The sequence below is a fragment of the Xyrauchen texanus genome, chromosome 37 (assembly GCF_025860055.1).
Source record: "Xyrauchen texanus isolate HMW12.3.18 chromosome 37, RBS_HiC_50CHRs, whole genome shotgun sequence".
NCBI classification, from domain to species: Eukaryota; Metazoa; Chordata; class Actinopteri; order Cypriniformes; family Catostomidae; genus Xyrauchen; species Xyrauchen texanus.
The window spans coordinates 26,521,955-26,536,295 of NC_068312.1; the positions used below are offsets into that span (position 1 = coordinate 26,521,955).

General features: G+C 37.6%; 2 protein-coding genes and 1 pseudogene across 2 annotated transcripts; 1 reads left to right on the forward strand and 2 right to left on the reverse strand.

Annotated features, from left to right (window-relative positions):
* Positions 1–586: 586 nt before the first annotated feature.
* On the reverse strand, positions 587–3,452 carry LOC127631230 (SPRY domain-containing protein 4-like). Its single transcript, XM_052109293.1, has 2 exons — positions 3,255–3,452; positions 587–1,556 (listed from the first exon to the last, which is right to left on the reverse strand). Exons 1-2 carry the CDS (start codon positions 3,382–3,384, stop codon positions 1,015–1,017), a joined length of 672 nt encoding a protein of 223 aa, XP_051965253.1. The 5' UTR covers positions 3,385–3,452; the 3' UTR covers positions 587–1,014.
* Positions 3,453–5,464: 2,012 nt separating this feature from the next.
* On the reverse strand, positions 5,465–9,990 carry LOC127630578 (protein-serine O-palmitoleoyltransferase porcupine-like; annotated as a pseudogene).
* Positions 9,991–10,324: 334 nt separating this feature from the next.
* LOC127630911 (carnitine O-palmitoyltransferase 2, mitochondrial) lies at positions 10,325–14,058 on the forward strand. The gene is made up of 5 exons (XM_052108772.1): positions 10,325–10,785; positions 11,146–11,226; positions 11,323–11,429; positions 11,522–12,826; positions 12,956–14,058. Exons 1-5 carry the CDS (start codon positions 10,598–10,600, stop codon positions 13,282–13,284), a joined length of 2,010 nt encoding a protein of 669 aa, XP_051964732.1. The 5' UTR covers positions 10,325–10,597; the 3' UTR covers positions 13,285–14,058.
* Positions 14,059–14,341: the final 283 nt, after the last annotated feature.

A 14,341-nucleotide genomic window follows, 5' to 3' on the forward strand; every position in this document is an offset into this window, starting at 1 on the left:
TTCAGTACTGAAGTCCTACAAACTCAAATGCATCTTGCACACTTCGTGTACATTTATCAGGCTAGTTTTCAAGACAAGCATGTATAAACACGCACAAAAAAAGTGTAAAGCCAGTGGAATATTTATGAAATAATCATACTAGAATTTTGATAACCATTTACAATAAGGTCCCATTTGTTAACATTAGTTAATGCATGAACCATCAATGAACAATATTTTTTACAGCATTTATTAATCTTTGTTAATGTTAGTTAATAAAAATACTATGGTTCATTGTTAGTTCATTCTAGTGCATTTACTAATGTTAACAATTACAACTTTTTTTTACTTTATTGCCTTAAGGTTTGTGAGTCAGCTCTCTGAAGTGAATGAATTTGGCCCTATTATGAGGATTTGCATAACATTTGGGCTATTTATAGATTTGAGAATTTTGAGCATGTATTTGTATATTTGTACTATTCCTAAGATAAAGACATTTTTGTAAAGTATTATATAATTACAAAAATTAATTTATTGTAGGGCACAAAATCTTTAACTGTACCTGCTGTTTGTCCCTGAAATCTTGTTCATATTTTGCAAGAAATGAATGGTATTGAGACTTGAATGTCTGCACATTTTATTGCTGGATATATTATTAGTCAGAGAAATAAAGTTTAGGTAAGTCAAGGTGTGTTTTGTTCCAAATGAGCATGAAAAGATTACGTAAAGTGTACAGAATGAAACAAACATGAAGCAAAAGTTAAATCTCTCATATAGCTGAATCCCACACACTGTACTCGAGCACCAATGAGAAATTAAAATAGACTTATGAGTACCAAGTAATGTGTAAGAATGTTCTCACCAGATGAACAATCAGACAGATCTTGGTAAATAACACAGCTTAGTTCAGATATATTAGAACAGTAATGAAAAAGGGCTATAAAGTGCTGTTCCCATCCCACTAGCTTTCTTAGCGTTTCCATACAGCCCCATTAAGAGGCATGTGTCATCCATGTGTGAATGAGCAAGTGTGTGTCACTGAAGCCCTGTTGGGATCTCAAGTCCCGAGTGTGTTAGTAGCTCCCCATCCCAGAGTGCAAATGCAGGAGAGATGGGGGAGCGGAACTGTGTTTTTATTGTGTGTACCACTTCAGCTTTCTGAGTGTCCACAAGACTGAGCCGTCCAGCTCCATAGTCCAGTAAGAGCCCGACCCGATCCGGTTTCCCCACCAGCGGCACTGGGACCTGCTTACCGGTGGTCATGGCAAACCACTTCCTCTGGACAAAAGCAAACACCCAGGAAGTGGAAGTTGTGCCCACGCATTCATCGCGGGACATTGACACCTCAGCCACTCCCACCCGAAACTCATGGGACTTCTCAACTGTGACCTCCCAGTAGTGCCGTCCAGAGTCAATCTGGGTGTCTGCAAGAACCACAGCCCAGTCCCGGAATCTGAGAGGGGTGTCCTGCACGAGGGAGGGGTCCAGGCCTAGCATTCGATAAATCACACCTGTTTCCTTCTTAAAAAGGTCCAGACTGCTATGGGCTGTCCGCTCATCAAGCTTAAACTGTAGCTCTATAGACAGAAAGAATATGTTCATAAAAATTAATGCTTTGTTATTTGAATAAATTTTTCCAAAAAAATTTTTTTTAATTACAATTTATAAAGATTTTGGATTTACATTATGAACAACATGACTAAACCAGTGTCATAATATTAACCCATAAAAATTTACCATAGTAACCATTGTTGCCATTTGATGACAGTTGTGGCTATAATACAGAGAAACGGTTTTAGACTTTTTTGTAGTCACTGACCCCTACAAAAAGTTCTGTGGTGATACAGTGATGGTAATACATTTGTAGTAGAAGAGAGCGGTGCACAAACTAACGCGGGGCTATTTGTAACACGCATGGTTTAAGTTTCCCCACACTGGCAATACAAAACTTTTTACTTATTGCCATATCAACACTGAATAGCGAAAACATTGCAACAATATTCAAAAAACTTTGGAAGATATCTTTAAAAGTTCATTTTAGAGTTGCAAATGTAACATTTCACACTAATGTTAATTTTCATCTCTGTTTTTAATGTTTATTTAAAACATGAAAAACATGGTATCATATTAATCTCCAATCTGTTAGCTAGCATCTTGCATAGTCTTAATTCTAAGCTATCAAGCAGAAGTGACTAGCCGTATTTAAATCCCAGTTGCACTCATAAGAACAAATGATACGCAATTCCATGCAAAAATATGTCATTTACATAATTCCCCTTGTGTGTGTGTGTTTGTGTGTCATCAATCCATTATTTTGGACAATAACATGGCTTTCTTTTGTATTCATTGTCAAGTGTCAAAATGACGTATATATTATATATGGCAAAGGTAATAAATGGCATTTATTTACATAATATTTTAGTTTATCATCTAGGTATTTTAGTAAGATCAGATACAGTTGTTAGACAGGGAATTTAAGCTGTCATATGGTTGCAATGTGCCCCTAACCTGTTACAACATGTAATATTTTGCATTCCTTTTTCCAGGTAGATGGCGAAAAAAGTATATGCTGTATTCATAAAACAAGACCACATATTTGTACCAGACATGATTAAAATTAATGCTAAAAAAAGAATAATACTTTGAACCCCAAGTGCATTTACAAAAACTCAAAGCCAAAAAGTAACAAATAGTAAATGTAGTATTTATTTATATTACTTGCAAGAATACCATAAAAATGCCATAGGCCTGTACCCAAAACATGGTACTTTTGGATTTTTAGAGTTAGAATTTTGTTTATAAATACTAAAAGTGTTGTATATCAGTGAAAACTAGCTTATTACGAAAACGTTTAGTAAGGGAAAAGCCACAATCAAGACAAGAGTTTATATGTGAGAACACAACGTTTCCGACGACAACTTATCGAGGGCACGACGATATGGCCGCATCGCAACGAGGTAACAGGGACACATTGGGCTGTAATGCACTTTGACCTGAGCTGTTTTCAAACCCACGAGCAGCTGATTTTGTTCTCGTTCCACTCTAGTGTCATCTCGTGGCTTTTTAAATATACAGCTAACATAAATGTACAATGTCATTTTATTACGTTTGGTAAACCATCAGGACATCACAATTACCATGTAAAAAAAGTTGCACGAGATATTATAGCTAGATATTTTTTTAAATCCCCCTTACTGACTGACCTTCTCTGGGGGTTGGCTAGAGAGTCAACACTGAAGTGTGTGCTACATTTTAAAAGTATGCACTATACTCACCATTCCCCGCACTGGCGGTAATGTACCATCTCCGGGCTGTGAGGTTTTTACCATGGCTGTGACTGAGTACAGTCCCTAAAGTTCGGCCAGTCAAACGGCACATGCATACCACGCGCGAGGACATCGCCATGTTGTAAATTGTGTTGATGTTCGTTTTGTTTCAGTCTCTGTCGCAGGATTGCGCTGTCTTCTTGCGCGCTGCTTCCACCTACTGTGAACAAAAAGCAAAGGACTGCGCATATAAAAGTAGGACTGTACAGTCAGTGGCAATCAACAGTATTTGAACACCACACTTTACATGTGTAATAATCATTGCATTAGATAACAACATAATATCAAACCAAGTTAAATGTATTTTAATATTTTTTTAAACCTTGTTTAAAATGTGTTTTAAATGTGTGCTTGTGCTATTTAAATAGCACAAGCACACATTTCAAGCTCAACATTTTAAGCAAGGTTTAAAATTAAAAATCGTTATTATAACGTATTTTGTTCAAAATGCAGACTGATTGTTAATGCGATGAATTACACCTGCAGTCACTCCTATGTGAAGGTCTAAACATCATTTGTCTGCAGAGAGCACATTTGGTTTGATATTTTGTCAGTTAATGCAATATATTTTTAATATATATTTTTTTTAGTGTAGATTAAGCACACAAACACTTTTGGTGAAAAAGAGGCCTGTTGTATATTAAAAATTTGATTTAAAAAAAATGCACAAAAAAACAGATATATTATTTTATTATCAATAGATTGAGCTGTCAGTTAGATATAAAGTATGGTAATGAATTAACAGCATAGTAGAATTGTATACATTTCATGATAGATCTTAAATTGAAAATGTAAGAACACAACAAATAAAAATGTACTATGAATTATTAGTGTTCTGTTGGCACTTAAAACAATGCATCATGAAACTGTGTCTAATTCAACATGATGGTGTTTTAAATATTACATTTACTACTGAAGAGTAATAATAAAAAATATTTAATTAAATAAACAGAATACAAGAACATACTCTCCTTCCATACTCCTTGTCCCAAATTCAGGTGTGCTGGAGGATCTGAACAGCAATATAAATAAAAAAAAAAATTGGTTTAAACAAAATAAATGTCAAACTATGACATTATTAATTTTGTCTCAGTATTCCAGTCTCAAAAAGTTTCTAAGTCCCTCAGAGCTGAACACAAACAGGACATACATCACATATTCAACATCAGGACAGTTATCACCACAGAAAAGAAAAAGAAAAAAAAGGATTGAGAATACTTACACTTATGTATTTTAGCATATTGTGTTCATTCAGAGCCCTATGAGAATAAATGTATGACCATTAAAGAAGACATTTAGTCTCTTATGACAACAGAGGCAGGTACTTTATGGACCTATTCTGGTTGTGAATCACAGAATTAAATGTGCTTTAGTGAAACAGCATTAGCACTAGATTTTCCATCTAATGTAGAATGAAAAGTAAAGAGGCAAAAGCCAAGTCAAGGTTGAACAAATGCACCAACCACCACCTGGATAATGTTGATATCTTAGGTCATCAACTACAACTCCTTTTGAGTCTGATCTAAAAATTGGCTTTAAACTGAGTCTAAACTATATATGGTATCTGCATAGAATTCTAGAGCACAGGTTGTCTTTATTTGTGCAGTTTGACATTAAAGCTCTCTAAAAACAACCAATGAGAGTACTTGCTTTCTTTTCACACATCCAGAAGTTATAAAAATGAACTAAAATCATACTGTATTTAAAATAACCTCCTTTGAAAAAAACATTGTGTTCAGTGTCTGTTATAGTTTAGTCATCCTAAACCATTACACAAAAATAACTATACAACAATGTTTTAAGATCCACTTCTCTGTCATATCAAAGTCTTGATTAATACATTAACGATGCCTATGAAAATTTTATTTTTCAGAATTATAGAGGAGTGTTGTTGCTTGTAAAAATGTCTTGATGCTTTCTTGTACTTTAGGTAGCATAGAAAACTTCCCAGTACTTTCTGTGCGCACCAAACGAGCTGTGTGGATCAACAGTAAACGGAAATCAGTTTTTTTCCAGAGCTCTCTGTTCCCCACAGTCAAATTCATCAAGATATCACTGTGATCTCATAAATAGCTATAGCCCATCCACAGTCCAAATCAAAAAATCATAGTTATTGTTATCATCTCCTAATCTTTCTATAGGTGTGTAGGAGTCAGTGTTTATAGAATAATGCGATACAGGACCCAAAAGCCAAAGGTCAACCAACCAATGGCTTGTCCAGCTGAGCTGCATCAATTTCTGAATGGTGTGGCTGGCCAAGCCATCCTGTGAACAAATTAAACTATTTTATACAAATTGGAATAACAGTAACTTGTGAAATTATTGGTTGTACCTAATCTGTATCATCTGTGCTGGAGCCAAAAATAGAGCCCAGGTATGTTAAATGTAGCACTGCTATCAAAAATGTCTAAACTAAAAATCCCATCCCATTGCCTAGGGAGAAAATTTTATTTTTGTAATAATACAACAGAATAACTAGCACAGGTCACTTAAGATATACAGATTTGTGCTTTAATGGCCATAAAGACAATATACAAGTATACCAAAGTAAATATACCTTTTTATTTTGGTGTTTGCAGTCGGATTGCATCTCTTGGAGAGAACACATGCTTTAAAATGACAGACTTTTTAAATCTTTTTCTCAGCACTAGAACAAAGAATAAATGCACAGTCCATTACACGCACAATTGAGAGCCCATTAAGCTGAAAGACAATCAATAGAGTGTAAAAGTCTATACACTTCCATTTGAGAACTAAATTGCTAAACATAATTAAACAGTATTGATGTAAACGTTAAGTAGAGCTATTGGATGTTGCAATAAATTGAAACATTGAAAACACAAAGACCTCAGCATTCATAAGCATTAGCTCCAAAACAGATACTCGCCATGCTCAATGTATGTTATGAAGCCTAGAGTAAATAGCACTGCCCTAATGTGGAAGCTTAGACCCTGTGGGCACAGAAATAAAATGTTTCAGTTAAGCCTGAGAAAGAATGCAATTATTAAAAAGTGCACAATGTCAAAGAGCCAAAACACACTTGCTGAAGCAGGGTGCTCGCTGTGTAAGTCAAGATGATGGCTGAAAAGTTCCCATATCTAAGAGACTTCTTAAACACATCTAAATAATGAGGAGAAATAGTACTTAAGCAAATATTTGGAGATAAGACCGAACAATACACAAAAACATTGCATAAATGCTCTAAAATAAAGCTGGTTGGGCTGTATTTCAAGTCTGGCCTATGGAGGGAAAGACATTTTTCAAATTAATTCTTCACATTTTCAAATAAATTTCAGCCTATCCCATAAGCAAATAATACCAGCAGTTAAAAAAAAATTCCCAAACAAAAATATACAAGTATTAAGCCAGCGGGACATGAACTAGGTTCCAGGAAGTGACCACCTCCACATAGACCTGGAAAACTCAACATTTAGTGGCTTTGCAATCGTCATGTCCCTGGAAAGGCAGAAACAGTACAACAGAAGGCTGAGTGAGAGACAGAAAGGGGGAGAGAGAGGATGGTATATTTATGAACATACAGTAAGTACAAGGCCAGTTATATTCTTGTTTAGTGGCACTTACGTATTAATTAGTGTAATGGTAGTATGTAAATCTGTATCATCTATACAAACCACTTATGATTGTCCTTTTGTGAAACGAGCACCTGTCAGTGTGGTGGTTGTCTCGCCAAGGTAACTCACAAAGAAATTACTGAAATGGAAGGACAGGGTGTTTTCATAGCCCTTTAGCCACCTGGAGAGGGAGAATTACAAACTGAATGATTTCACAGGCTGGAGACAAAAAAGAACTGACATGACACTATTGCATTTTAGCATTAAAAGCTTGTGCATGACTGATGCTTGCTTACCTTGTATTTGAGCCTCTGAAAAACATTACAATATACACTCACCTAAAGGATTATTAGGAACACCTGTTCAATTCCTCATTAATGCAATTATCTAATCAACCAATCACATGGCAGTTGCTTCAATGCATTTAGGGGTGTGGTCCTGGTCAAGACAATCTCCTGAACTCCAAACTGAATGTCAGAATGGGAAAGAAAGGTAATTTAAGCAATTTTGAGCGTGGCATGGTTGTTGGTGCCAGACGGGCCGGTCTGAGTATTTCACAGTCTGCTCAGTTACTGGGATTTTCACGCACAATCATTTCTAGGGTTTACAAAGAATGGTGTGAAAAGGGAAAAACATCCAGTATGCGGCAGTCCTGTGGGCGAAAATGCCTTGTTGATGCTAGAGGTCAGAGGAGAATGGGCCGACAGATTCAAGCTGATAGAAGAGCAACTTTGCCTGAAATAACCACTCGTTACAACCGAGGTATGCAGCAAAGCATTTGTGAAGCCACAACACGCACAACCTTGAGGCGGATGGGCTACAACAGCAGAAGACCCCACCGGGTACCACTCATCTCCACTACAAATAGGAAAAAGAGGCTACAATTAGCAAGAGCTCACCAAAATTGGACAGTTGAAGACTGGAAATATTTTGCCTGGTCTGATGAGTCTCGATTTCTGTTGAGACATTCAGATGGTAGAGTCAGAATTTGGCGTAAACAGAATGAGAACATGGATCCATCATGCCTTGTTACCACTGTGCAGGCTGGTGGTGGTGGTGGTGTAATGGTGTGGGGGATGTTTTCTTGGCACACTTTAGGCCCCTTAGTGCCAATTGGGCATCGTTTAAATGCCACGGCCTACCTGAGCATTGTTTCTGACCATGTCCATCCCTTTATGGCCACCATGTACCCATCCTCTGATGGCTACTTCCAGCATCACAAAGCTTGAATCATTTCAAATTAGTTTCTTGAACATGACAATGAGTTCACTGTACTAAAATGGCCCCCACAGTCACCAGATCTCAACCCAACAGAGCATCTTTGGGATGTGGTGGAACGGGAGCTTCGTGCCCTGGATGTGCATCCCACAAATCTCCATCAACTGCAAGATGCTATCCTATCAATATGGGCCAACATTTCTAAAGAATGCTTTCAGCACCTTGTTGAATCAATGCCACGTAGAATTAAGGCAGTTCTGAAGGCGAAAGGGGGTAAAACACAGTATTAGTATGGTGTTCCTAATAATTCTTTAGGTGAGTGTATAGTATAATGAAATGCATTCATAAAAAAAATACAAAACTATTGAATAGAAGAGGATTTATTTACATAAATTATACAGAACTCTCTAGTCTAACCAAATAGCGGTTCATTATTTGCTGATGTAAACATGTCTTATAAATGTAATAATTTGTGTTCATGCTCAATGTTTATGCATGTATCATTATTACGTCGAACTAATCGTTAATAAACAGTAAGTTAGATAATACCGTATCTTTCGCCTCTTCTTGCTGGGGGACATGTCAGATCAAAGAGCCTACACTGTAAAAGGTGGTACCTGCAGTTGATACCTTAAGGAGCAATTTCTACTTGATCTGACCTTTAATATTTGTTTTGGTGTAAACTAATGTATTCAGGTTGATTCAGTAAATAATATTTTTGACTTGAATAAAACCAGATTTTACAAAAATGTTTAGGTTTGCATGTTTTCAGGGTAGAAATTGAAAACTCTCTAAACAAAACAAACTAAAAAAGCCAACACATGTTTTCCCATCTACAGTATATTCTAATGCACAACTCAATTGAACCTTTGCTCAGGTTTGGGTTTTTTTTTATTTCGTTTTGTAAAGACAACACATTTTTGAAAATATCCAAATGGCATACCAACAGAACTTTGTAATACCAACTAAATAACCCATTTGTACCTTAAAACCTCAATACATTGGTTTATTCAAAACTATATAAACATTATTAATTGATAATGGCTAGGACTGGTCAAACTGTAGCTCATATAATTTATACTCACTTGCGGAGGAGCTTGATTCCAATGACTGGGAATAAATAGGGAAAAAGATAGGGTGCAACACAGTTGGAAATAACCAGACAGAGTTGGCTTTTCACACAGATGCTGATTGACTTCACCAACCAGAAGACACTAAGTAAAAGAACAGAAAAATTCAGACTTTCTCTAAAAGAACTGGTGGAAATGCTCCCAATTCTTTCAATTACATTTATTAGACTAAGGGCTGTTAAAGATGGGACTCAAGTTTTCGACTCTCCACTGCATCCATATAGCTGTTGAAGCTGATCCAGGGCCCAAAGATCACTGTCCCAACAAAGTAAATGTAGCCCATAAACTCTATTGGGGAAGGCACTTTTTCTACTATGCCTTTGTCTAAGTCAAAGGCCAGAGAAACTGCCTTCATTGCCACAACCATCTGGGAACCTGGGTGACCATGACAACAATACTATTTCCATTTTAGGCACATTCATATGTAGTAAACATCTATCCACCAGCCAGGTCTAATGGTCATTTAAAGTGCATCCAGAAAGTATTCATAGCGCTTCACTTTTTCTACATTTTGTTATGTTACAGCCTTATTCCAAAATGGATTAAGAGGGCAAAAATTTACACAGTGTTGCTTTAAAAAAAAAGAAAGAAAAGAAACTATTTAGCAGGACGAGCCACTTCTATTAAAATGAATGGGAGAAATTAGAAAGCCCAACAGCAGCCAATGGTCAACGGATATAGAAAGAGAGTCCCACCTTATAGGTAAAAAAACCAATCACCTTTTAGATACAGACATCGCCTGTCAATCAACTCGTCACCGCACATGCGCAATAGGTATGCAAGCCGAGGAAATTGCGTTTTTAGCGTAAACTACAGTAAAGAAGCACGCTGTATAATACCAGTGTTGTCAGATTTTACTGCTGATGTGAAATATGCCCTTTGGTCTAAATCTTAACCAACCGTTTTGGAGATTTTGGTCTACGTGTTAAAAAAAATTTACGTATAAAACTAGCTGCGCGGGAGCGTACCAACGATGGCCGCCGAGTGAACGGACTTACTAAAAACACCTTGTTTTAAAAATAGGGGCTTTTATTTTGAAAAGGGGAACGTTTAATGAGACGGAAGTATTGAATCAAAAATTTAATTCAGAAATATTTGTTTGTTGTTAGCTGTAAAGCAGCTGGAATAAAATAAAATAAAAACATTACATTTGGTGGGATAAAACATTTACGGTAGTAAAGTTGACTAATATATTTATTGGTAATTAATTATTTAATTGTTGGGTCAACTGACGGGGACAGCAGTTGATCTGCGTTTCTCAGATACCGAGCACACATTCACTGTGCTGGAGAACTATTAACCAATAAGACAATTTAGAATTACTTTTTAGCCAAATACAACATTCAGTATAACTCATTACCTTCGAAGTTGTATGATGGCAGGTTTGCTTTCTACGCAATATCACTTAACACTGGGTAAATTAAAACTGTTGAGGAATAATCCTGCCCTGTCAGTCCTGACAACCACTCAGCGCAAATACAGCAGTAAGGATGGAGTTGGAATTGAGAATTTGCACAAAAGTGTCGTCCCGACCATGCACTACCAGAAGAGTTTACCAAGGTAGGACTTTAAACGTATGACTGAAACATCATATAAATAATCTCTATAATGCTTTTTTGACGGGCACAAATAGAATATGATGTTGAACGTGGTTTTATTTCGAAGTACTACTTTTAAAACATGTAGAAAATGTAAAATTGCTACATCAGTTTCATGTCATATTAGAGAATGTAGGTGAAAGTGCAAAGTCTACGATTGGTTTGCAAGGGGAATGGGAACACTGTGTTACATGTAAATATGTCCCCCATGCTCCAATTTTATAATATGGTACATTGTAAAGGTTGAATAAATTATGAATGAATGAATGACATTTACACATTGTAAAACATTATACATTATAAAAATGTATGACATTTACAGATTACCAGTCCCCAAACTGGAGGATACAATACGGAGATATTTGGCAGCACAAAGACCCCTGCTTAATGATGAACAGTACAGGTAATGATAAAGGTATATGTATAAATATTTCTTAGTGGAATAAACTCGATCTTTGTCATTTTTTCTGTCCATATCTATGCCCTTGAAATCCTACAGTAATACAGAGAAAGTAGCAAATGACTTCCATAATGGGATCGGCAAGCAGTTACATGAAGAACTTGTGGCCTTTGACAAGAACAATAAGCATACCAGCTATATCTCAGGTTGGAGGTTTCCATTTTGAATCATTCTATGTGTAATATTTCAGAATTTTAGGCCCAATAATTAGCCTAATTTATCTTTTTTGGTTTTATAGCTCCATGGTTTGATATGTACTTGTCTGCCCGAGAGTCTGTTGTGCTCAACTTTAACCCCTTCATGTCCTTTAACCCTGACCCCAAACCTGAGTACAACAATCAGCTTGTACGGGCCACCAACATGGTCTGCTCAGCTGTGCGGTTTATGAAGACCCTGCGTGCTGGGCTGCTTGAGCCTGAGGTGTTTCACCTTAACCCTGCCAAGAGTGACACAGACAGTTTTAAGAAGCTGATTCGATGGGTGCCCTCCTCCATCTCATGGTTTGGAGCCTACATGGTAAACGCATATCCTCTGGATATGTCCCAATACTTCCGCCTCTTCAACTCCACACGTATACCCAAGTACAAGCGTGATGAGCTCTTCACAGATGAGAAGGGCCGCCACCTGCTTGTGATAAGACAAGGCAACTTGTATGTGTTTGATGCAGTGGATCGGGATGGTAACCTTGTAAAGCCTGCTGAGATTCAAGCTCACCTAAAATACATCCTAGCAGACCCCACACCCACTCCTGCATTCCCGTTAGGTGTCCTGACCAGTGAGAATAGAGATACCTGGGCTGGGTTAAGACAAAAGCTTCTGGATGCTGGAAACGGTGAAGCTCTGAGTTTAGTAGACACTGCTCTGTTTTGCCTCTGCCTGGATGGGGAGGACATGAGAGACCATATCCACATCTCCCACAACATGCTACATGGGGACGGCTGCAACCGCTGGTATGACAAGTCCTTTAGTATCATCTTGGCTAAGGATGGCCAGGCGGCCATCAACTTTGAGCACTCCTGGGGCGATGGTGTGGCCGTCCTTCGTTTCCAGAATGAAGTCTTCAAGGACACCACAGAAAAGCCTCAGGTTGGCCCTGGTTCTCCGCCAGCATCTGTAGACTCTGCCTCTGCGGTTCGGCGGTTAGAGTTCAAACTCAATGTAGAGTTACAAGCTGGAATCACAAAAGCCAAAGAGAACTTCCATGCCGCCGTGTCAACTCTCACCATCGATGCTATGGAGTTCAAGGAAGGTGGAAAGGAGCGACTTAAGAAAAAGAAGTTAAGCCCAGATGCCATTGCACAGCTGGCTTTCCAGATGGGCTTCCTACGGCAGTATGGCCAAACTGTCGCCACATATGAGTCCTGCAGCACTGCAGCCTTTAAACACGGTCGTACGGAAACCATCCGTCCTGCTAGTGTTCATACAAAGCGCTGTGCCATGGCCTTTGTCCAGCAGCCTGGACAGCACACAGTGGAACAGTTACAAGGACTGCTGAGTGAATGCTCCAAATACCACAGCCAACTCACTAAAGAGGCAGCCATGGGTGAGTGAATCTTGTAAATCACACTCAAAATGTGTGGTGTGCATTTGAAAGCTAATATGATCTTAATCTTACCAATACTGAGCAAGTCAGACTTTCAATCTCTTATTGTCATACATTTTTTACATCTAGGTCAAGGGTTTGATCGGCATCTTTTTGCAATGCGCTACTTGGCTAATTCTAAAGGAATAGCACTGCCTAGTCTGTACCTGGACCCAGCCTATGCTGCCATAAACCACAACATCCTGTCCACCAGTACTCTCACTAGCCCTGCGGTGAGTCTTGGTGGGTTTGCTCCTGTGGTGCCTGATGGTTTTGGAGTGGGCTATGGTGTCCATGATGAATGGATTGGATGTAATGTGTCCAGCTACCCTGCCAGAAATGTTCATGAATTTCTTAAGTGTGTTCACAAGTCCTTGGAAGACATTTTTACAGTCATCGATGGAAAATCCATTAATTAAAAGAGCTCTTAATCTGTTGAAATGCTGGGGGTTTTGGACTAGTCTGGAATCAGAACATCTATGTTTGATTTGTCTGTTATTAGACACTGACTCAATGTAATTTCATCATATGACATCATTGTCTTTATTGGGTGATTGTAGAACTGTTAAATAACTTTATACTGTGTTTATAGTTGAAATGTGAAACTAAGGTAACTCACTGATCAATAAGCAAAAATGATTCATGATTAGGGCCAGTAGCATAGCCAAAAAGATTATATTTATAAAAGTTTAAAAATTCATAAATTCTGATTTCTGAAAGAACTGTTTGAATGTGCTGCTTCTCTGTTGTTTAGGAAAATTTGGTAAGAAAAAAACTTGGCCCCTCCATTTTAACGAGGCCCACCCAAAAGCAATTTCCTGGCTACACCGTTGGTTAGGGCAATGTAGATAATGCTTTGAAATGCTAGTTTATTAAAAATGTAAAGCAAATGTGTTGTATTTTGAATTTTGTCATGCAATTTTTCCAGGATAAACATCCCCTATGTCAATCAGGTATGACAATCATCTACAGACTTGACAGAAACCAACCACACCGACTCCTAAATGCCCCTCTCACCTATGTTGCCTTGATTCAGTGTTCTTTAGGACATTAATAGTGACTGTAGGATTTTGGTTAATCCACTTCAAGATGCAGTAATGTTTGTTAATTTTTATCCAAATGCATCACTGTATCATATACAACAAAAGAACAAGGAAGTTATCCATTATCAAATGGTTTGGAAATGAATTAATATTGAATAAATTAGATCTTCATTGTTTCCACCAAAATGCTTATTTTGCACCTTAAAAAGGGATCAACAAGATATCAAGAGGGAGATGTTGGTCATAGGATACTAAATAAAACACATCTGATTGTAAATATTATCTGTAACAAAGTTGACTAAACATTTTGATAGGTTGATATAGTTCAGCAACAAATGAACATGCTGTTTTCTGCATATTTGTGATCATTACATGCCTATCAGCACTACCATTTAAGTAATATTCAGGGTTCAATACATGTTAAGCTCACTTG

Bases quoted from the DNA above. Each gene is read 5' to 3' on its own strand.
- LOC127631230 (XM_052109293.1), bottom strand. From the start codon at position 3,384: ATGGCGATGTCCTCGCGCGTGGTATGCATGTGCCGTTTGACTGGCCGA. The intron at 1,557-3,254 runs GTGAGTATAGTG...TTCTGTCTATAG, and splicing joins TACCGCCAGTGCGGGGAATG to AGCTACAGTTTAAGCTTGAT.
- LOC127630911 (XM_052108772.1), top strand. From the start codon at position 10,598: ATGATGGCAGGTTTGCTTTCTACGCAATATCACTTAACACTGGGTAAA. The intron at 11,430-11,521 runs GTTGGAGGTTTC...TTGGTTTTATAG, and splicing joins GCATACCAGCTATATCTCAG to CTCCATGGTTTGATATGTAC. The intron at 12,827-12,955 runs GTGAGTGAATCT...TTTTACATCTAG, and splicing joins CACTAAAGAGGCAGCCATGG to GTCAAGGGTTTGATCGGCAT.